Here is a 25,826-nt window from a genome sequence, read left to right as displayed (position 1 = left end):
TCTGGATCCTGGCATCATCACAGTTTATGAATGACCATCTCCTCATCTAGCACCGTGGTTGAAGAGCCCCTCATCTTACACTAGGACAGAACCACCATCACTGAACCTCTCCAGAATTCATCCCTTGATTGATCCTTTTTTTTGTCTCACTCTACGACAATACAAATTCCCTCATCTTACTCCATGACTCAACATTCTCCTGACCTCACTCTTAGATGAAACATCTCTTCACTCACTCGGTCACTGAACATCTCATCATCTTGTTCTAGGCTTAAACACCTCCAGATTGATCTCACTTTGTGGCTAAACATCGCTCCATCTCATTCCAGACTGAACATCCCCTCATCTTACTATGTGATGGACCACCTTATCTCATTCCGGACTGAACATCCCCTCATCTTACTATGTGATGGACCACCTTATCTCATTTGATGACTGAACATCCCCTCATCTTACTATGTGATGGACCACCTTATCTCATTCCAGACTGCACATCCCCTCATCTTACTATGTGATGGACCGCCTTATCTCATTCCAGACTGAACATCCCCTCATCTTACTATGTGATGGACCACCTTATCTCATTCCAGACTGCACATCCCCTCATCTGACTATGTGATGGACCACCTTATCTCATTCCAGACTGCACATCCCCTCATCTTACTATGTGATGGACCACCTTATCTCATTCCGGACTGAACATCCCCTCATCTTACTATGTGATGGACCACCGTATCTCATTCCAGAGTGCACAGCCCCTCATCTTACTATGTGATGGACCACCTTATCTCATTCCAGACTGCACATCCCCTCATCTTACTATGTGATGGACCACCTTATCTCATTCCGGACTGAACATCCCCTCATCTTACTATGTGATGGACCACCTTATCTCCTTCCAGACTGCACATCCCCTCATCTTACTATGTGATGGACCACCTTATCTCATTCCGGACTGAACATCCCCTCATCTTACTATGTGATGGACCACCGTATCTCATTCCAGAGTGCACATCCCCTCATCTTACTATGTGATGGACCACCGTATCTCATTTGATGACTGAACATCCCCTCATCTTACGATGTGATGGACCACCTTATCTCATTCCGGACTGAACATCCCCTCATCTTACTATGTGATGGACCACCTTATCTCATTCCGGACTGAACATCCCCTCATCTTACTATGTGATGGACCACCTTATCTCCTTCCAGACTGCACATCCCCTCATCTTACTATGTGATGGACCACCTTATCTCATTCCGGACTGAACATCCCCTCATCTTACTATGTGATGGACCACCGTATCTCATTCCAGAGTGCACATCCCCTCATCTTACTATGTGATGGACCACCTTATCTCATTCCAGACTGCACATCCCCTCATCTTACTATGTGATGGACCACCTTATCTCATTCCGGACTGAACATCCCCTCATCTTACTATATGATGGACCACCTTATCTCATTCCGGACTGAACATCCCCTCATCTTACTATGTGATGGACCACCTTATCTCATTCCAGACTGAACATCCCCTCATCTTACTATGTGATGGACCACCTTATCTCATTCCGGACTGAACATCCCCTCATCTTACTATGTGATGGACCACCTTATCTCATTCCAGACTGAACATCCCCTCATCTTACTATGTGATGGACCACCTTATCTCATTCCAGACTGCACATCCCCTCATCTTACTATGTGATGGACCACCTTATCTCATTCCATGACTGCACATCCCCTCATCTTACTATGTGATGGACCACCTTATCTCATTCCAGACTGCACATCCCCTCATCTTACTATGTGATGGACCGCCTTATCTCATTTGATGACTAAACATCCCCTCAACTTACTATGTGATGGACCACCTTATCTCATTTCAGACTGCACATCCCCTCATCTTACTATGTGATGGACCACCTTATCTCATTCCGGACTGAACATCCCCTCATCTTACTATGTGATGGACCACCGTATCTCATTCCAGACTGCACATCCCCTCATCTTACTATGTGATGGACCACCTTATCTCATTTGATGACTGAACATCCCCTCATCTTACTATGTGATGGACCACCTTATCTCATTCCAGACTGCACATCCCCTCATCTTACTATGTGATGGACCACCGTATCTCATTCCAGACTGCACATCCCCTCATCTTACTATGTGATGGACCACCTTATCTCATTCCAGACTGCACATCCCCTCATCTTACTATGTGATGGACCACCTTATCTCATTCCGGACTGAACATCCCCTCATCTTACTATGTGATGGACCACCTTATCTCATTCCAGACTGAACATCCCCTCATCTTACTATGTGATGGACCACCTTATCTCATTCCAGACTGCACATCCCCTCATCTTACTATGTGATGGACCACCTTATCTCATTCCATGACTGCACATCCCCTCATCTTACTATGTGATGGACCACCTTATCTCATTCCAGACTGCACATCCCCTCATCTTACTATGTGATGGACCGCCTTATCTCATTTGATGACTAAACATCCCCTCAACTTACTATGTGATGGACCACCTTATCTCATTTCAGACTGCACATCCCCTCATCTTACTATGTGATGGACCACCTTATCTCATTCCGGACTGAACATCCCCTCATCTTACTATGTGATGGACCACCGTATCTCATTCCAGACTGCACATCCCCTCATCTTACTATGTGATGGACCACCTTATCTCATTTGATGACTGAACATCCCCTCATCTTACTATGTGATGGACCACCGTATCTCATTCCAGACTGCACATCCCCTCATCTTACTATGTGATGGACCACCGTATCTCATTCCAGACTGCACATCCCCTCATCTTACTATGTGATGGACCACCTTATCTCATTCCAGACTGCACATCCCCTCATCTTACTATGTGATGGACCACCTTATCTCATTCCAGACTGCACATCCCCTCATCTTACTATGTGATGGACCACCTTATCTCATTCCAGACTGCACATCCCCTCATCTTACTATGTGATGGACCCACGTATCTCATTCCATGACTGCACATCCCCTCATCTTACTATGTGATGGACCACCTTATCACATTTGATGACTGAACATCCCCTCATCTTACTATGTGATGGACCACCTTATCTCATTCCAGACTGCACATCCCCTCATCTTACTATGTGATGGACCCACGTATCTCATTCCATGACTGCACATCCCCTCATCTTACTATGTGATGGACCACCTTATCACATTTGATGACTGAACATCCCCTCATCTTACTATGTGATGGACCACCGTATCTCATTTGATGACTGAACATCCCCTCATCTTACGATGTGATGGACCACCTTATCTCATTTGATGACTGAACATCCCCTCATTTTACTATGTGATGGACCACCGTATCTCATTCCATGACTGAAAATCCCCTCATCTTGCTCTATTACTAAATACCTGCTCTTCTCGACCAATGACTGAACATTGCCTCATCTTACTCACTAATGGAAGAGCGTATCTCACACTATGGCTGAACATCCCCTCCTCTCGCTCAATGACTGATCATTGTCTCATCTTACTCTACGATGAAACATCTTATCTCACTCTATAACTGAACATCCTCTCATCTCGCTCTACTACTAGACTTCTCAACTCACTCTTCAATTAAAAGTCGCTTCATCTCACTCTGTGGCTGAACATCTCAGCTCACTCTTTAATTAAATGTCGCTTCATCTCACTCTATGACTGAATATCAGTTAATCTCACTCTATGACTGAATATCAGTTAATCTCACTCTATGACTGAATATCACTTAATCTCACTCTGTGGCTGAACATCTCAACTCACTCTTTAATTAAAAGTCTCTTCATCTCACTCTATGACTGAATATCAGTTAATCTCACTCTATGACTGAACATCTCAACTCACTCCTTAATTACATGTCTCTTCATCTCACTCTATGACTGAATATTACTTCATGTTCCTCTGTGCCCAAACATCTCCTCATTTCACTGTCGGACTGAACATCTCATCTCACTCGTTAATAAAATGCTGACTAAATAGCGCCTCATCTTACTCTATACCTGAACTTCTCGACTCTGTATGAATGAGCATTGCATCTCTCATTTTAATTGAACAGCTGTTCATCTCACTCTAAGACTGAATATCACTTCATCTTGCTCCATGAATGAACATCTCATCTCACTCTTTCATTTCATTTCATAGGCCTTTATTTCGATAAGAAATATATCATAAAAGCATCACATTACATACAACACATTTGCATAAAAACAAATTTTAACAGGTCATTAGTTCATATTATTTTTAAGATTTAAAAACTAGAACACTAAAATCACAATTAAGAGTTAGAATTTAGCCATATTTTAAAACCAAATTAAACATTTTGTATTAACCTTTTAGCCCTAATGGACCATGTCCATGCTAAAAACTTAGAAAGTCCACAGGCATACAGTGGCCGTGCGTCCGACATTAAAATCCGGAGTGCCTCATTAGAGTGCCTAGTTCCCATAGCCTGGCATATAGGTTTGAGTCAACATCCTTTCAAACCGCTGATAGAAAACTCCCTCCTCTCACTCTGACTGAACATCTCATCTCACTCGTTAATTAAACTCTGACTGAATATCACTTAGTCATGCTCTATGACTGACCTTCTCATCACTGTATGACTGAGCATCTCATCTTAATGTATGACTGAGCATCTCATCTCACTGTATGGCTGAGCATCTCATCTCACTGTATGACTAAGCATCTCATCTCACTGTATGACTGAGCATCTCAGCTTAATGTATGACTAAGCATCTCATCTGAATGTATGACTGAGCATCTCATCTCAATGTATGACTGAGCATCTCAGCTCAATGTATGGCTGCGCATCTCAGCTTAATGTATGACTGAGCATTTCATCTCAATGTATGACTGAGCATCTCAGCTTAATGTATGACTAAGCATCTCATCTGAATGTATGACTGAGCATCTCATCTCAATGTATGGCTGAGCATCTCATCTCAATGTATGGCTGCACATCTCATCTGAATGTTTGACTGAGCATCTCATCTCAATGTATGACTGAGCATCTCAATGTATGACTGAGGATCTCATCTCAATGTATGACTAAGCATCTCATCTCAATGTATGACTGAGCATCTCATCTCACTGTATAGCTGAGCATCTCATATCAATGTATGGCTGAGCATCTCATCTCAATGTATGGCTGCGCATCTCAGCTTAATGTATGACTAAGCATCTCATCTGAATGTATGAATGAGCATCTCAGCTCAATGTATGGCTGCACATCTCATCTCAATGTATGGCTGAGCATCTCATCTCAATGTATGACTGAGCATCTCATCTCAATGTATGACTGAGCATCTCATCTTAATGTATGACTGAGCATCTCATCTCAATGTATGACTGAGCATTTCATCTTAATGTATGACTGAGCAGCTCATCCCAATGTATGACTGAGCATCTCATCTCAATGTATGACTGAGCATCTCATCTCAATGTATGACTGAGCATCTCATCTCACTGTATAGCTGAGCATCTCATATCAATGTATGGCTGAGCATCTCATCTCAATGTATGACTGAGCATCTCATCTCAATGTATGACTGAGCATCTCATCTTAATGTATGACTGAGCATCTCATCTCAATGTATGGCTAAGCATCTCATCTCAGTGTATGACTGAGCATTTCATCTTAATGTATGACTGAGCATCTCATCCCAATGTATGACTAAGCATCTCATCTCAATATATGGCTGATCAATCCATCTCAATGTATGACTAAGCATCTCATCTCAATGTATGACTAAGCATCTCATCTCAATGTATGACTGAGAATCTCAGCTTAATGTATGACTAAGCATCTCATCTCAATGTATGACTGAGAATCTCAGCTTAATGTATGACTAAGCATCTCATCTCAATGTATGACTGAGCATCTCATCTCAATGTATGACTGAGCATCCCATCTCACTGTATAGCTGAGCATCTCATATCAATGTATGGCTGAGCATCTCATCTCAATATATGGCTGATCAATCCATCTCAATGTATGGCTGAGCATCTCATCTCAATGTATGGCTGTGCATCGCATCTCAATGTATGACTAAGCATCTCATCTCAATGTATGACTAAGCATCTCATCTCAATGTATGACTGAGAATCTCAGCTTAATGTATGACTAAGCATCTCATCTGAATGTATGACTGAGCATCTCATCTCAATGTATGACTGATCATCTCAGCTTAATGTATGACTAAGCATCTCATCTGAATGTATGACTGAGCATCTCATCTCAATGTATGACTGAGCATCTCAGCTTAATGTATGACTAAGCATCTCATCTGAATGTATGACTGAGCATCTCATCTCAATGTATGGCTGCGCATCTCAGCTTAATGTATGACTGAGCATCTCATCTCAATGTATGACTGAGCATCTCAGCTTAATGTATGACTAAGCATCTCATCTGAATGTATGACTGAGCATCTCATCTCAATGTATGGCTGAGCATCTCATCTCAATGTATGGCTGCACATCTCATCTGAATGTATGACTGAGCATTTCATCTCAATGTATGACTGAGGATCTCATCTCAATGTATGACTAAGCATCTCAATGTATGACTGAGCATCTCAGCTTAATGTGTGACTGAGCATCTCATCTCAATGTATGACTGAGCATCTCATCTCAATGTATGACTGAGCATCTCATCTCAATGTATGGCTGAGCATCTAATCTCAATGTATGACTGAGCATCTCCTCTTAATGTATGACTGAGCATCTCATCTCAATGTATGGCTAAGCATCTCATCTCAGTGTATGACTGAGCATTTCATCTTAATGTATGACTGAGCATCTCATCCCAATGTATGACTAAGCATCTCATCTCAATATATGGCTGATCAATCCATCTCAATGTATGACTGAGCATCTCATCTCACTGTATGGCTGAGCATCTCATCTTAATGTATGACTGAGAATCTCAGCTTAATGTATGACTAAGCATCTCATCTCAATGTATGACTGAGCATCTCATCTCAATGTATGACTGAGCATCCCATCTCACTGAATAGCTGAGCATCTCATATCAATGTATGGCTGAGCATCTCATCTCAATATATGGCTGATCAATCCATCTCAATGTATGGCTGAGCATCTCATCTCAATGTATGACTGAGCATCTCATCTCAATGTATGACTAAGCATCTCAATGTATGACTGAGCATCTCAGCTTAATGTATGACTGAGCATCTCATCTCAATGTATGACTGAGCATCTCATCTCAATGTATGACTGAGCATCTCATCTCAATGTATGGCTGAGCATCTCATCTCAATGTATGACTGAGGATCTCATCTCAATGTATGACTGAGCATCTCATCTCACTGTATGGCTGAGCATCTCATCTTAATGTATGACTGAGCATCTCATCTCAATGTATGACTGAGCATCTCATCTCAATGTATGGCTGCACATCTCATCTTAATGTATGACTGAGAATCTCATCTCAATGTATGACTGAGCATCTCATCTCAATGTATGACTAAGCATCTCATCTCAATGTATGACTGAGGATCTCATCTCAATGTATGACTAAGCATCTCATCTCAATGTATGACTGAGCATCTCATCTCAATGTAGGACTAAGCATCTCATCTCAATGTATGACTGAGCATCTCATCTCAATGTATGACTGAGCATCTCATCTCAATGTATGACTAAGCATCTCATCTCAATGTATGACTGAGCATCCCATGTCAATGTATGGCTGCGCATCTCATCCCAATGTATGACTGAGCATTTCATCTTAATGTATGACTGAGCATCTCATCTCAATATATGGCTGATCAATCCATCTCAATGTATGACTGAGCATCTCATCTCACTGTATGGCTGAGCATCTCATCTTAATGTATGACTGAGAATCTCAGCTTAATGTATGACTAAGCATCTCATCTCAATGTATGACTGAGCATCTCATCTCAATGTATGACTGAGCATCCCATCTCACTGTATAGCTGAGCATCTCATATCAATGTATGGCTGAGCATCTCATCTCAATATATGGCTGATCAATCCATCTCAATGTATGGCTGAGCATCTCATCTCAATGTATGACTGAGCATCTCATCTCAATGTATGACTAAGCATCTCAATGTATGACTGAGCATCTCAGCTTAATGTATGACTGAGCATCTCATCTCAATGTATGACTGAGCATCTCATCTCAATGTATGGCTGAGCATCTCATCTCAATGTATGACTGAGGATCTCATCTCAATGTATTTATTTATTTATTTATTTATTTCGATTTATATAGCGCTATATAACCCCGGGGTCTCTAAGCGCTTGACTGAGCATCTCATCTCACTGTATGGCTGAGCATCTCATCTTAATGTATGACTGAGCATCTCATCTCAATGTATGACTGAGCATCTCATCTCAATGTATGGCTGCACATCTCATCTTAATGTATGACTGAGCATCTCATCTCAATGTATGACTGAGCATCTCATCTCAATGTGTGACTAAGCATCTCATCTCAATGTATGACTGAGGATCTCATCTCAATGTATGACTAAGCATCTCATCTCAATGTATGACTGAGCATCTCATCTCAATGTATGACTAAGCATCTCATCTCAATGTATGACTGAGCATCTCATCTCAATGTATGACTGAGCATCTCATCTCACTGCATGGCTGAGCATCTCATCTTAATGTATGACTAAGCATCTCATCTCAATGTATGACTGAGCATCTCATCTCAATGTATGACTGAGCATCTCATCTCAATGTATGACTAAGCATCTCATCTCAATGTATGACTAAGCATCTCATCTTAATGTATGACTGCGCATCTAATCTCAATGTATGACTGAGCATCTCATCTCAATGTATGACTGAGCATCTCATCTCAATGTATGACTGAGGATCTCATCTCAATGTATGACTAAGCATCTAATCTCAATGTATGACTGAGCATCTCATCTCAATGTATGACTGAGCATCTCATCTCAATGTATGACTGAGGATCTCATCTCAATGTATGACTAAGCATCTCATCTCAATGTATGACTGAGCATCTCATCTCAATGTATGACTAAGCATCTCATCTCAATGTATGACTGAGCATCTCATCTCAATGTATGACTGAGCATCTCATCTCACTGCATGGCTGAGCATCTCATCTCAATGTATGACTAAGCATCTCATCTCAATGTATGACTGAGCATCTCATCTCAATGTATGACTGAGCATCTCATCTCAATGTATGACTAAGCATCTCATCTCAATGTATGACTAAGCATCTCATCTTAATGTATGACTGCGCATCTAATCTCAATGTATGACTGAGCATCTCATCTCAATGTATGACTGAGCATCTCATCTCAATGTATGACTGAGGATCTCATCTCAATGTATGACTAAGCATCTCATCTCAATGTATGACTGAGCATCTCATCTCAATGTATGACTGAGCATCTCATCTCAATGTATGACTGAGCATCTCATCTCAATGTATGACTGAGCATCTCATCTCAATGTATGACTAAGCATCTCATCTCAATGTATGACTAAGCATCTCATCTTAATGTATGACTGCGCATCTAATCTCAATGTATGACTGAGCATCTCATCTCAATGTATGACTGAGCATCTCATCTCAATGTATGACTGAGGATCTCATCTCAATGTATGACTAAGCATCTCATCTCAATGTATGACTGAGCATCTCATCTCAATGTATGACTGAGCATCTCATCTCACTGTATGACTGAGCATCTCATCTCAATGTATGACTAAGCATCTCATCTCAATGTATGACTAAGCATCTCATCTCAATGTATGACTAAGCATCTCATCTCAATGTATGACTAAGCATCTCATCTTAATGTATGACTGCGCATCTCATCTCAATGTATGACTGAGCATCTCATCTCAATGTATGACTGAGCATCTCATCTCACTGTATGACTGAGCATCTCATCTCAATGTATGACTAAGCATCTCATCTCAATGTATGACTGAGCATCTCATCTCAATGTATGACTGAGCATCTCATCTCACTGTATGACTGAGCATCTCATCTCAATGTATGACTGAGCATCTCATCTCAATGTATGACTGAGCATCTCATCTCAATGTATGACTGAGGATCTCATCTCAATGTATGACTAAGCATCTCATCTCAATGTATGACTAAGCATCTCATCTTAATGTATGACTGCGCATCTAATCTCAATGTATGACTGAGCATCTCATCTCAATGTATGACTGAGCATCTCATCTCAATGTATGACTGAGGATCTCATCTCAATGTATGACTAAGCATCTCATCTCAATGTATGACTGAGCATCTCATCTCAATGTATGACTGATCATCTCATCTCACTGCATGGCTGAGCATCTCATCTCAATGTATGACTAAGCATCTCATCTCAATGTATGACTGAGCATCTCATCTCAATGTATGACTGAGCATCTCATCTCAATGTATGACTAAGCATCTCATCTCAATGTATGACTAAGCATCTCATCTTAATGTATGACTGCGCATCTAATCTCAATGTATGACTGAGCATCTCATCTCAATGTATGACTGAGCATCTCATCTCAATGTATGACTGAGGATCTCATCTCAATGTATGACTAAGCATCTCATCTCAATGTATGACTGAGCATCTCATCTCAATGTATGACTGAGCATCTCATCTCAATGTATGACTGAGCATCTCATCTCAATGTATGACTGAGCATCTCATCTCAATGTATGACTAAGCATCTCATCTCAATGTATGACTAAGCATCTCATCTTAATGTATGACTGCGCATCTAATCTCAATGTATGACTGAGCATCTCATCTCAATGTATGACTGAGCATCTCATCTCAATGTATGACTGAGGATCTCATCTCAATGTATGACTAAGCATCTCATCTCAATGTATGACTGAGCATCTCATCTCAATGTATGACTGAGCATCTCATCTCACTGTATGACTGAGCATCTCATCTCAATGTATGACTGAGGATCTCATCTCAATGTATGACTAAGCATCTCATCTCAATGTATGACTAAGCATCTCATCTCAATGTATGACTAAGCATCTCATCTTAATGTATGACTGCGCATCTAATCTCAATGTATGACTGAGCATCTCATCTCAATGTATGACTGAGCATCTCATCTCAATGTATGACTGAGGATCTCATCTCAATGTATGACTAAGCATCTCATCTCAATGTATGACTGAGCATCTCATCTCAATGTATGACTGAGCATCTCATCTCACTGTATGACTGAGCATCTCATCTCAATGTATGACTGAGCATCTCATCTCAATGTATGACTAAGCATCTCATCTTAATGTATGACTGAGCATCTAATCTCAATGTGTGACTGAGCATCTCATCTCAATGTATGACTGAGCATCTCATCTCAATGTATGACTGAGGATCTCATCTCAATGTATGACTAAGCATCTCATCTCAATGTATGACTGAGCATCTCATCTCAATGTATGACTGAGCATCTCATCTCACTGCATGGCTGAGCATCTCATCTCAATGTATGACTAAGCATCTCATCTCAATGTATGACTGAGCATCTCATCTCAATGTATGACTGAGCATCTCATCTCAATGTATGACTAAGCATCTCATCTCAATGTATGACTAAGCATCTCATCTTAATGTATGACTGCACATCTAATCTCAATGTATGACTGAGCATCTCATCTCAATGTATGACTGAGCATCTCATCTCAATGTATGACTGAGGATCTCATCTCAATGTATGACTAAGCATCTCATCTCAATGTATGACTGAGCATCTCATCTCAATGTATGACTGAGCATCTCATCTCAATGTATGACTGAGCATCTCATCTCAATGTATGACTGAGCATCTCATCTCAATGTATGACTAAGCATCTCATCTCAATGTATGACTAAGCATCTCATCTCAATGTATGACTGCGCATCTAATCTCAATGTATGACTGAGCATCTCATCTCAATGTATGACTGAGCATCTCATCTCAATGTATGACTGAGGATCTCATCTCAATGTATGACTAAGCATCTCATCTCAATGTATGACTGGGCATCTCATCTCAATGTATGACTGAGCATCTCATCTCACTCTATGACTGAGCATCTCATCTCAATGTATGACTGAGGATCTCATCTCAATGTATGACTAAGCATCTCATCTCAATGTATGACTAAGCATCTCATCTCAATGTATGACTAAGCATCTCATCTTAATGTATGACTGCGCATCTAATCTCAATGTATGACTGAGCATCTCATCTCAATGTATGACTGAGCATCTCATCTCAATGTATGACTGAGGATCTCATCTCAATGTATGACTAAGCATCTCATCTCAATGTATGACTGAGCATCTCATCTCAATGTATGACTGAGCATCTCATCTCACTGTATGACTGAGCATCTCATCTCAATGTATGACTGAGCATCTCATCTCAATGTATGACTAAGCATCTCATCTTAATGTATGACTGAGCATCTAATCTCAATGTATGACTGAGCATCTCATCTCAATGTATGACTGAGCATCTCATCTCAATGTATGACTGAGGATCTCATCTCAATGTATGACTAAGCATCTCATCTCAATGTATGACTGAGCATCTCATCTCAATGTATGACTGAGCATCTCATCTCACTGCATGGCTGAGCATCTCATCTCAATGTATGACTAAGCATCTCATCTCAATGTATGACTGAGCATCTCATCTCAATGTATGACTGAGCATCTCATCTCAATGTATGACTGAGCATCTCATCTCAATGTATGACTAAGCATCTCATCTCAATGTATGACTAAGCATCTCATCTTAATGTATGACTGCGCATCTAATCTCAATGTATGACTGAGCATCTCATCTCAATGTATGACTGAGCATCTCATCTCAATGTATGACTGAGGATCTCATCTCAATGTATGACTAAGCATCTCATCTCAATGTATGACTGAGCATCTCATCTCAATGTATGACTGAGGATCTCATCTCAATGTATGACTAAGCATCTCATCTCAATGTATGACTGAGCATCTCATCTCAATGTATGACTGAGCATCTCATCTCAATGTATGACTGAGCATCTCATCTCAATGTATGACTGAGCATCTCATCTCAATGTATGACTAAGCATCTCATCTCAATGTATGACTAAGCATCTCATCTTAATGTATGACTGCGCATCTAATCTCAATGTATGACTGAGCATCTCATCTCAATGTATGACTGAGCATCTCATCTCAATGTATGACTGAGGATCTCATCTCAATGTATGACTAAGCATCTCATCTCAATGTATGACTGAGCATCTCATCTCAATGTATGACTGAGCATCTCATCTCACTGTATGACTGAGCATCTCATCTCAATGTATGACTGAGGATCTCATCTCAATGTATGACTAAGCATCTCATCTCAATGTATGACTAAGCATCTCATCTCAATGTATGACTAAGCATCTCATCTTAATGTATGACTGCGCATCTAATCTCAATGTATGACTGAGCATCTCATCTCAATGTATGACTGAGCATCTCATCTCAATGTATGACTGAGCATCTCATCTCAATGTATGACTGAGCATCTCATCTCAATGTATGACTGAGCATCTCATCTCACTGTATGACTGAGCATCTCATCTCAATGTATGACTGAGCATCTCATCTCAATGTATGACTAAGCATCTCATCTCGCTCTTTGATTAAACACCTTTTCATGCCACCGATGGAAAATTCCCTCAGCTCCCTCACTGACTGGACATCTCATCTGGCTCTATGATTGAGCATCTCCCCAACTCACACTGTGGGTAATGATCTCTCCATCACGCTCTTTGATTGACCATCTCTTCCCCAGACCGGCTCATCGTACATCTCCTTGACTCACGCCATGGTGGAAATCTCCCTCTGACTCTCAAAGAATCAATATCTCCCCATCTATGAGACTGAACAGGAAGTGACAAAAGTTGAAGTGAGGAACAAACTATGCATTTGTTGAATACTCTGAGACCTACAGTAATTGGGGCTTCTGGGCTCTGTATGGGCTGCAGCAGCTGCCCAGGAGGCTATCAGCTACTTCCTAGAGACAGAGAAGTAGGTGGTAAGGAAAGGTCTAGTTAAAGAAGGTGGTTTATTACCTAGCAGCATGTTCTCCGCGGTCAGCTGGTCCTTGGTCTCCTGGAATTCATGCCTCGCGTGGGCCAGTTGGCCTTCAAAAGCTTCTTTCTCAGTATCCTTGGCTTCCTGCAGCTCTCTCATCTTCTCACCCAAGTCTGTGATCTCATCCACACGCTGGTCCAGGGTTCGCTTCAAGAAAGCCACAATCTCCCTCTTGTCGACAGAAACCTGCTCCAGCTGAGACTGGAAGGTGCCCTCCTTTACCTGCAGCTCGTCCCACCTGTGCTGGTACCTGTGGGGGGAGAGATGGATCCAAATGAGGTTTGGCATGGGTGGGCTGCAGAAGGAGAATCCTGGGCAGGGAGCTTCGGGGTACTGATTTGAAACCTGTGTGCACACACACACATGCACATTAGTACACACAGTTCATAATTTCTGCACTTTGCGGAGTTGTAAAATAGTCAACTTTTTGTCCTCGTTTTCGAATGATAAAATCTGTTCTGCAAAACATTCTCCTAAAATGTTAGTTTCAAACTTTTATGTTCACCAAAATAAGCGAAAATTCTTCTATGGATGTTTAGTTGAAAAAACAGTCGAAAAACCCGCATTTTTCTTCAACAATCTCGATTTTTGCTTATTTTTCTATGAACAACTGTAGGCTGTACTTTGGCTGCATTTTGATTTGATGGATATATTGAAGACTGTAATTCAATGAAGAAGACAATCTGAATCAAGAAAAATAAAAAACTTAACTGCATCGCTTGAAAAAGTATTTGTGGACTTTTGAGTGCTCAATGGAAATAGTTGATTGTGTTTGAGTTATATTCATATAGCTCTTTTCTCTTGTCGTGGTAACCGACTTGGTTTCATTTAGAGCACCATTTCTAACGTTTGAGTAGTGATACCCTTTACCTGCAGTGCGCTCTAAATCATAACAGTTACCTTTGAGCTTCTTAGTCTATTTTTCTATGAAGTTTCTCACACATTACAAAGTGTGTGTAAGGGAAGGTCGCACCTTTGCACGGCCCCCTACACACACCAACATACTGTGCAATGGATGTACATGTATGGATACATCTGTGAATCTGTCTGGTACCAGTCCCTGAGCTAACACTGGCCAGCTGCCCCCTCAAACATGGACTAAAGCTAGATTTTAACAGCTGGATTAATATTCATAACTGTCTGGCCAAATAAATGCTGGGATTCGAAGCAAGATCATTAATGGTTCTATTAAATGCCCAAAATGGCAAATGAAACTGCTCAAAACTACACTTATTTTACATCAAGCTGCGAATATAAAAATGCCTTGCCACGCACCCAACCATCTAAAGCCTTCCGGGTATAGTCAAAGAAATCCACCCAGTTGGGGGCGTGGCTTAGCCGTCAACTGCAATGGCCGCGCTAGGCTAATAATCTCCCGATACCCGTAACCCATCCGGACATTCCCAGGCGGCGAATGCGGCTCAAACTTGACAGAAAGCTGGCGGAATGGTAGCACACCGGCTGGGAGAGCTGCGGTCCAACACCCGACCCTGGCTGCGGGGATATCCTTGGCGGAGACGCAGCAGAGCAGACTCACGACACGCAAGATCGCGGCCTAACCGGGGATGCGGCTCTCGTCCCGCGACGGCGGAAATTGAGGTGGAGTCCATCTGACGCTGGACGGTGCGGTGAGTGGGGGTGCAGGATCGGGGCACCCGGAGCTGAGCCCTGGTCAACGGGTGGTGCCCCGTAGCGCCGCGTCGTCACTGGGCCTCTGTGGGGGGGCCCTGCCCTGGAGATCACCACGACGCTCTGTGGCAGCGGGGTGGCAGGGGGGCGGGGTCAGGTGGGGGAGACCATCACAGCGGCACCCGCGGACTCCGGCCAAGCCGATAAACGAAGCGGATTGGCGGGCGGCGGCCCTACAGATCTGGTACCCTGGGAAGCTGTAGTGGGAGGTCAGGAACACATCGAGCCTTCTAGTCATGCCTCCACCCCCCTGAACTCCCGGATGACGAGGAGGCCTACGGGCCGTGATCCCCTTGCTCCACTTCTCTGCCTTGACGGCTTATTATAGGGCTCCTTCCACCATCTTGTGGCCCTGAATGAGCATTGTTTCCCAGAATGGATCCCCTGGTTGTACCTCCTATTTGCACCACCGTGGAAACAACTGAGCGGCGTGCTAGGGGATCACTGCAAACCAGAACACAATCCCCCTGCACATAAAGCCATAAGAATTGTGTCTCTTTGCATGCACTACGTCTTCGTGAGTGGACACTGACAAAGGGCCCTGGTCTGCGCGATTACTGCGCTTGGTGTCCCTTCGAGGGTGTCACTACAAACAGGCGGATCCTCTACTGCAGGTACTTCACCGGAACGCTCCAAGATCCGCTCCCTACCAGATCCGCCGGGGCCCCCGCGGCATGGGCCGCAAAACGCTGAAGCAGCACCAACTCCCATTTGGAAAAATCTCAGACGCCACTCGAGAACTGCCCAGCGACATGGCGACAAGTGACCAGGCGCAAAATGTGCCGGCGAAGGATGCCACCCAGATAGGCCCCTTGCTCCTAGAAATGAGGGCAGGATTCAAGGCACTAGATGTTCGCTTTGATACCCTGGACCAACATATGGCTGACCTGGGGGCAAAAATCCAGGTGCACGACAGGCGACTGGATGTGGTGGAGTCCCGAACGTCCGATCTCGAGGATGGGATGGCCCAATCCCAGAAGAGGGTAGACCGCATAGAGCGCATACTGAAGGAAGTCGCGATAAAAAACGAAGATTTGGAAGCAAGGAGCCGACGCAATAACATCCGCCTCGTAGGCGTTCCGGAATCCACGGCCGGTGCCAAATCTTAGATTATATCACTGGACATGCCTTTTGACACACATGACCGTACTTTTCCAACCAGACTCCAGCCCGGCAGCTGCTCAAGGAGATATTGAGAATCCCCCATCTATTTTTGAGTTATTACTGGGGAGAAAGGCTATCGGTTTATTGATGTGCGAAGTAGACCGTAGATACTATAAGAGGGCCCGGTATAAGATCTTGGACGGGGTGTGGGGTACCTGGAAAGCGACCCAAAAGTTCTTGAATATACCAAAGATAAAAGCAAATCTCCACCTGTGGAATTCCAGCCTTTTTCCCCATCTAGGAATGGATAGAAATTGTTTGTTTTGGAGAGAGCATGGAGTAAGGACCTTAGGTGATATTATGGTGGGGGATGACATTCTTGGGTTTGAAGTGTTGCAGTATAAGCATGGGATCTCACCCAATCACTGGTTCCTGTATGGTCAGTTAGTTCGAACTTTGACGGCTTTTAGACCCAAGATCTCTCTATCAATTGGCAATCCTATGATTGACTATCTAATAAAGGGGGGCAAGAAAATAAAGATAGTGTATAATCAGTTAATGCTGGGAGTACAAGATGATCTGGAGAAAACTGAATCAACACTGGCAGTGAAGCTAGGAGACCCAGATGTTGACCTAGATCTAGCCCTTATATTAAATAAGAAATTATTTCGATCCTCGAACTGTGGAAAAGAAAATTTTGCCATGTTCTGTGTCCCTACGTGTTCCCCATCCTATGTTATATGTGCATGATCGATATGCATATGTATTCCTCTCTGATCGATTAAAGACGCAATTCTAGTTGTGTCCAACTCTAGTATGCTAGTTTCCAGTTCTCGTGAAAGCTACGAGTATTAGGCCTATGTAAACCTATGTTGCCACGTTTCACAGTGTGCACGTTAATTCAGAATAAAGTTCCCGTTTCTAGGCCTCCAAAGGGCCCGGACTCAGATTCAGCTCCTGTCTCCTGAACCCTCTCCGAGGAGCGATACAGCCCCCACCTGCATCCCTGACCCTTCGCTTATTTCCTGCCTCACAGTGCCCGGCTCGGCCTGGCTCTGCCTCCCAGTCTGCCAAGAGTATGTTATGCTTCTAGTTATCAGTCCAGCCCTCCTTCTCTGCATTCCTAAGCTACGGAATCGCATCAATAGTTTCAGTCATAGTCTAGCCTTTCTGTCTCCATGCAAGAGAAATACTGTATTAATATTCATAGAATATTCCTCGCACACGCAATACATGTAGAATAATGTATGCACCAGCCTTAGTGTCAAGTAGCCTTTGCCCTGATAACTTTTGGATTCTATCAACATGTTCTCTAAACATCAGATACCAGATAGGTTTTAGGTACATGTCGCTCTGACTCCGCAGACTTTAGTCTCCTCTTCTAGCGCAGAAGTCATAGCCCCCAGTTCCTCCTGGTAACACGTCATTGTCCGTTTGCGCGCACCACTAGGTTAGAGGTCCCGGCTCCTCAGGTAGCCCCCTCCATGTTTCCGGCCCATTTATGACACTTCTGTTACGTTTACATCACATGTCTATGTATACGCCTCTTGTTACACCTACTTTCTGCCTTATCTTTCGCGACTGCTACAAACCACACCTACTGCTACGCCTACTATATTGAATGTAATGCAATTGTTTTAGTATATATATGTTATGCACTGTTATTAAAGTTGCTCTAGCCATTCCAGATCCTGCCCCCGGCAGCTGCCATCCTATCCCCGTGCAGGTTGTCCTGTTCCTGTCCCTTATGCTTTATTAAAACCTGCAAACTCCAGCTACCTCGAATCTTGACTCTTATTTATTGAGCTACCCGTTTATTGATTATTCTGAAAAATAGAACCGGTATTTAATTATTTATTTACCACATAATGGCGCCCGAACAGGGACTTGCCCTTTCCCCACGCGCCGGCGAAGCCACGCAAGCCCCCTGACCCTCTGCAGCCGTGACGGAACCATCCTGCGCAGCGGCAGATATTTCTGCTTCAAGTATCCCTCAGGTCCACGGAGGAGACGGAGGTTGCGGTCCAGCATCCAGACGAGGCGGTGGAGGAACGCGGCGAGTCCCGACCAGAGCCCAAGCCGAGAGTTCAAGGTCCGAGGTATCCGGAGGCCCACCTGTAACTGAAGTCCGAAGTTCGTAGTCCGTCGTCGTAGCAGTCCAGTCCAGTCCGAGGCCTTCCGTTCTTGCTGCCCGGTGAGTACCGTTGCTGGGGTAGTATCTAGACAGGGTCAATTCATTTGTCTCTGGTCCGTGGGTTTGGGTACGCAAATCCAACACGAAGTGTCCACCTAGGTGGATGCGGGTCCTGACGTGTCTCTTTATGGGACCGGTATGTTTCGTACTGTTTCAGCAGTGCATCTAGTAATTCTAGTAAGTTCCGTTCTCGAGAAATTCATGTGTTCTGTTCTCAAGTATTCCAGGTAATATTCTGTTCGAACTGTTATTTTAAATGTTATTTCAATGTGTTTTCAATGTTGTGGTATGAATGCAGTCATTATTGTGTTTATCGTGTATTGTATTGTGTCTAGATTCCAGACTAAATCATGCCTCTGTTCTCTAAGTTACGTCAGTTAAAAACTAGAAAAGGGCTGCTCGAGGAAGCAGTCCCTGTCCCGCCTAGGGACAGTCCAGGTCATTTTATGTATCATAAGCATGGCTTAAGTGCCATAATATATCTAGACTTATGGTCAGATTATACTAAAGATCTCGAAGAGAAATATAGATGGCCTGTATCAGGCACATGGGATGCCGAGTGCATCATGCGAGTAGAAGAAGCATTATGGAAAAAGAAAGCCAGACAGTCACAGAAAGATGCCATCGAGTTATGGCGCAAAGAATCTCATAAAAGGACCGAAAAAGAAATCAGAAAAGCAGAATTAAGTAGAGAATCCACAGAGAAAGCCCAAGAAAGGGAATTAATCGAAATAGGTGAACGAGTTAAAGCCGAACAGTCAGACAGACAGAGAACTGCCCTTATTAAGGGTATGTATCCTCTTCTTGCCGAGGGCTTGCCAAAGGCAACCCCGGAGGCATCCAGTAATTTCCCGCCACCATTAGTTCCGATTAAGCTACGTCACAAACCGACCGCAGCTGATATTTTTCTCTCGTCCTATCTGGACGACACGGTCCCAGAATATGCGAATCCTGTTCCGCCAGCTCCCGTAAATAATGTAATTCCTGTTTATCCAGCCACCGGGGCACCCGTTACAACACCTGTTACGGCACCCCCGATCCAGCCTACAGTACATGTACCCGCTACATCAGTCACTCTCCCAGCCCGTACAGTACCCACCGACGATACCAGTTTAGGAGCCGCGGGGGGAGGTTCTCCTCGTACCCCGCCTCAACACAGACGTATGACGCTACATGAGCTAGCGTTACAGCGTACACCCAAATTTCAGTCAGTTGCAGATATCAAGCGAGCACTTACCGAATGCCGTTATGATCCAGTCCCAGGCGATGATGATATGGTCTTGTATTCATTGCGTGTAAGACGGGTGACCGAGTATTTGGACACCCTGCCGAATATGAAAAGTTATCTAGACAGAATATATCATTTCATCCGTACAGGAAGAGATCCAGAAAGTATTGGCGACACCATGGTCCAAAGAAAAGTCGAGATTCAGCTCATGATTTTAAAGTTTCTAATTAACTGTTTAATAAGAGAACAAGATTATCCAGGAAAAGATTCAGAAGAAATGAAAGTCCTGACCAGGTGGAGTGACCATATAGCCGAGGGAAGACACAAGACACTAGGTAGTATAGAGAGTATGTACAAGAAAATCCGTAAAGAAATAATAAAGTTACACGAGAAACGAGAAGCAACACAAGCAACTGAGAAAGAAAATGACTCTTCTACTGAAGAGGTAGACGACGAGAATCCTTCCAGAATAGCGTATGTAGGTAGAACTAGACTTTCCGACCGACATTCACGTCTAGACTACAAGAAAACTGTTCCTTCTCGAGTACCAGAACAGTGTTCTCTAGAACAAGTATTCCAAGCTACCGATAAAATTCTGAAATCACGAATAGGCTATAGTGAGCTTAGTACCATGCATGAACAAGAACTAGCCCGATCAGCGGTCCGATGGACTACTGATTCTACCACTTTTCCAGATGAAATAGTGGCACAATCGTTTCTGAAACTGCCCCCAGCCGAGCAGCGACTGGTGGGTATGTATATGATCCAGCACCTCATCACTCTGTATGAGGGTCAACATTCCGATCCAGGTCCGTTACATGATGTATTAAACGAATTACTCCAGTATAGATGGAGAGGTCTAGGTACCGATTTGATTAGTATCATTCTAGAACAGCGCCACAAATACCGAACGTTCCTGAACCCGCATTTTGTTCATGCCTCACCTCCAGAAAATAAACCATTCTATATAGAAAGACAGCATCTATTACGAGAAGTCCACCCAGTTAGGACAGCGGGTGGCGATCTAGAACGAGTATTTGTTTACACCCCTATTACAAAGATGGAACTCTTAGAGATGAAGAAGTTAATTCCCTGTCACGATAAAGATCCAGCAGGGTTCCACCGTGAATTAAAAGACATGCTCCGTATGGGAGAATACACGTATCCAGATATAATTAAAATGTTAAAGGTCCTGTTGCCTGCGGGCATATATGAAAAACTCAAAGAAAAAGAATGGGAGGTGGGAGAGAAAAAGATAGATTGGACAGCTCTAGAAGCTGAAGACAAAACACGTGTACCAGGTACCGGTCTAGGAGATAAATGTAAAGAATTACCTGAGTTATTGATACAAGTTTTGCCAAGATTACTAGCCACGAAAAAGGAAGACTGGGATGCTATCTCAGCCTGTAAACAGAAACAAGACGAAGATACTAGTGATTTTTATTCTAGATTCGAGAAATGTTTTATTATTAACAGTGGTTTGAAAACAAGTAGCGAGTCATACCCTCATCTTTTTGTTACTAAACTAGTCGAGAATTCAAGTCCACAAGTTAAAAACCGAGTATTGAAAGTCGAAAGTACCTGGCAAGCTAATACTCCGTCCCAAATGTTACAGATGCTCCAGTACCACCAGAACAGAATCAGGGAAGAGCAAGAACACGAAAGGAGACGTATGAAAGACACGAAAATGAAAGTATTAGTTGCACAATCTGTTCCTCAAGACAGTCAGAAGAGGGGTACGAATCAAGCCAGTCATCCTGCAGCTCCTGTTAAAGGGACTTGCAATTATTGTAAACAGCCAGGTCATTTTATAAACGAGTGTGCAGTTCTGAAACACAACATAGCTACTGGTAAGACTAAAGAAAGACCACGTCCGCCTAGACAAGAACAAGTTACACAGACTTCTCAGTCACCACAGAATGCACAACAGACAGTTACAGTACCGCAGCCTATAGCTGCAACACAGCATGTTACACAGCAGATGTACCAGTATGCACAGTCCGAGTATCCAGAGTACCAACAGTATTCATGAAACAGCCTAGAGAGGGAGGTAGGCTTGCCTCTCATCGAGATACCTGTAGATCAAGAGGGTCCCTATGTACACAGTCAAGTATTAGGGAAAGACAGAAAGTTTCTGATTGATACAGGGGCAAGTAGGACTACAATCAGTCATGACGAGGTTCCAGGGGCTCCGCTCTCAGGCTCAAGAAATGTTTCCCTTGGATTTTCAGGAAAGCCAATTGTTAACGAGATTTCGAAACCAGTTTCTCTAGAAGTAGGTCCATTGTCCCGAACTACTGATTTGTTACTTACGAAGTCTTGTCCAGAAAATTTGTTAGGCATCAAGACATTAAAAGAATTAGGTGCAATTATATGCTGTTCCCCAGAAGGAGTCCGATTGTTTTTACGCGACTTTAAAGGTCACTATGTATTGCGAGATTTTGATCCAAGATTACTGAATGTCCCGCAGCATTTATGGGCGCAAGGTCCAACTGATGTAGGATGTATGCACATCACACCCCATCGTGTGACTCTGAAACAAGGTATAGTTTTGCCACGAATCAGACAGTACAGACTGCCACCTGAGGCTGTAGCAGCCTTATCCAAAATTATTGACGAGCTCATTGCTCAAGGAGTGGTTGTAGAAACTGACTCCAATGTATGTAATTCTCCTATCATTCCAGTCATGAAACGTACTGATCCAAATGCACCTCCAGTTTATCGATTAGTGATTGACCTTCGAGAACTTAATAAATGTATCATACCTCAGTACCCAGTAGTCCCAGATATTTCATTCCTATTGACAGCCATTGATTCTGAAGCCACGTTCTTTACTGTTATCGACCTCAAGAACGCATTTTTCAGTGTTCCCATTCATCCAGACAGTCAGTACCTTTTCGGATTTTGTTTAAATGGAAGGAGCTATAAATTTACACGAGCTCCCCAAGGTTTCACAGAAAGTCCTAGTATTTACAGTCAAGCACTCAAGAGACAACTAGACAATATTCACATGCCAACTGACACTGCCCTGCTCCAGTATGTCGATGATCTACTGATCACAGCCCGTTCTGAACGTGACTGCGAACGTGCGTCACTTAAAGTCCTGTATTTTCTGGCCGAGATGGGGCACAAGGTGTCCCCTTCGAAGCTTCAATTCTGTGTCCAGCAAGTGGTATACTTAGGACACTTACTGTCCAAGAGGGGTAGGCAGTTGCCACCTGACCGTATCCAGTTAATAGCGAGTCTTCCTCAGCCCAAGACCCAGAAGGAGGTACGAGCTTTTATCGGCCTCACTTCTTATTGCAGACAATGGATTCCTCAGTATGCATTTCTAGCCAAGCCACTGATACAGTTAACGACACAGGAGGCAGCTGTATCGACTGTCCTCCCTTGGACATCCGAACATACACTTGCTTTTAATGAGTTAAAGAAAGCTTTATGCCAAGCACCTGTTCTAGCTACACCGAACTACAGTAAGCCTTTTACACTTTTTGTCACAGAACGTGATGGTACTGCATTATCTGTTCTCACACAAGATCAAGCAGGACAATACAAGCCCTGTGCTTATTTTTCTAGCACATTAGATCCAGTAGCCCAGGCTCTGCCTGCGTGCCTCAAGTCAGTTGCAGCCACAGCACTAGCTATCAGACAAAGTGATTCCATAGTATTAGGACACTCCCTGACAGTACAAGTTCCACACTCCGTGGAAGTTCTTTTAAACCGAACACAGACTCAGCACTTGACTATTGCACGTTTAACAGGTTATGAATTGACACTGTTCCAGCCACACATAGAAATCAGACGCTGCAACGTTCTGAATCCTGCTACACTGTTACCGTCAGTTACTTCAAATCCTGCCACACATGACTGTGTGGAAGTTGTTAACACCATGACAAAGCCAAGACAAGACTTGACAGATATTCCATTACCTGATCCCGACCTGACACTTTATGTGGATGGTTCATGTATGAGAACAAGTACAGGAGAACTAGTAGCCGCGTATGCAGTGACTACTGAGACTGAAGTTATAGAGACACACCGTATTGACACCTTGTCTGCTCAAGCAGCAGAGCTAGTCGCTCTGACCCAAGCCTGCATACGTGCCAAGAACATGAAAGTAAACATATATACAGATTCACGTTATGCATTCGGAGTCGTACACGACTTTGGAGTGCTCTGGCAAGAAAGAGGTTTTATGACTTCTCATGGAACCAAGATTCAGCATGGTCTCCTCATTCAAGCTCTGTTAGATGCAATACATTTACCGACAGCTATCGCTATCATGAAGTGCAAGGCACATACAAAGGTCACTGACATCATTTCCCAAGGTAACGATCTAGCAGATCGAACAGCCAAGCTCACAGCTCAGACTCCAGACGTTCCAGTTAACATAACACTGACACACACTCCAGATCAGACTACTTGTATGACAGTTAAGGACCCTACACAAGATGTCATAGACATACAGTCACATGCTACTCCTAATGAAATCAAGAAATGGTCTGAACAAGGAGGGGTCCAGACTGATCAAGGATGGTTGACGAAGGGAAAAGCCACATGGTTTCTCCCCGACTCTATGGTTCAAGTCATTATTAATACCGCACATAGTCCTGCACATTTAGGAGAAAAAGCCATGTTAGACAGTATCCAGAACATTTGGTTCAACAAGCATTTACGAGCTGCAGCCAAGCAGAAAGTCCGTACCTGTATGATATGTTGCCAGTTCAATCCAGGTAAAAGTGTCCCGGTGGAACAAGGTGGATTCCAACCTCCTGACCACCCTTTTGAAGTCCTCCAGATGGATTATATCCAGATGGAGCGATGTCGAGGTTTCAAGTATGTCCTCGTAGTTGTATGCGCTTTGTCCAGGTGGACAGAAGCATATCCAGTTCCAGATTACACAGCTGCGACCACTGCCAAGCAGTTGGTTCGTGAATTCTTTCCCCGTTATGGACTCCCTAGGGTCGTGTATTCGGATAACGGCCAGCCATTCTCATCAGAACTTATGAAACATGTGTCCCTTCTGTTAGGGTACCAGTGGAAGTTCCATTGTGTGCGCCATCCTGAAGCAGCCGGTCTCGTAGAGAGACATAACCAGACATTAAAAATCCGAATTGCCAAAGTTTGTAAAGAGAAAGGTGTAGACTGGCTAGTAGCTCTGCCAGTCGCTCTATTTTATATGCGCATGGTTGCACATTCTAGATCAGGTCTGTCCCCGTATGAGGTCGTATTCGGCCGCCCCCCAAACATGTGGGGTACACCTAGACCCCGAAGTATTACAGATGTTTCCAGTAATATGCTGACAGATTACCTAGCTTCCTTGATGTCTGCCCTACACTCTTGTCGTTCACAGGTTGCCGCCGCATTTCCAGACAATACCGAGG

At 43.4% G+C, this 25,826-nt stretch overlaps 1 protein-coding gene across 1 annotated transcript in view; it reads right to left on the bottom strand.

The window, feature by feature from the left end:
• Positions 1-25,826, bottom strand: part of CFAP157 (cilia and flagella associated protein 157) — a 511,692-nt gene that overhangs the window by 461,333 nt on the left and 24,533 nt on the right. The window contains exon 2 of the mRNA XM_078646650.1: positions 14,206-14,477. Coding sequence (XP_078502776.1) covers positions 14,206-14,477 — 272 coding nt within the window. The remainder of the gene's footprint in view (positions 1-14,205; positions 14,478-25,826) is intronic.

The sequence above is a fragment of the Lissotriton helveticus genome, chromosome 5_2 (assembly GCF_964261635.1).
Source record: "Lissotriton helveticus chromosome 5_2, aLisHel1.1, whole genome shotgun sequence".
Lineage (NCBI taxonomy): Eukaryota > Metazoa > Chordata > Amphibia > Caudata > Salamandridae > Lissotriton > Lissotriton helveticus.
This window is presented reverse-complemented; position numbering and strand designations above follow the sequence as displayed.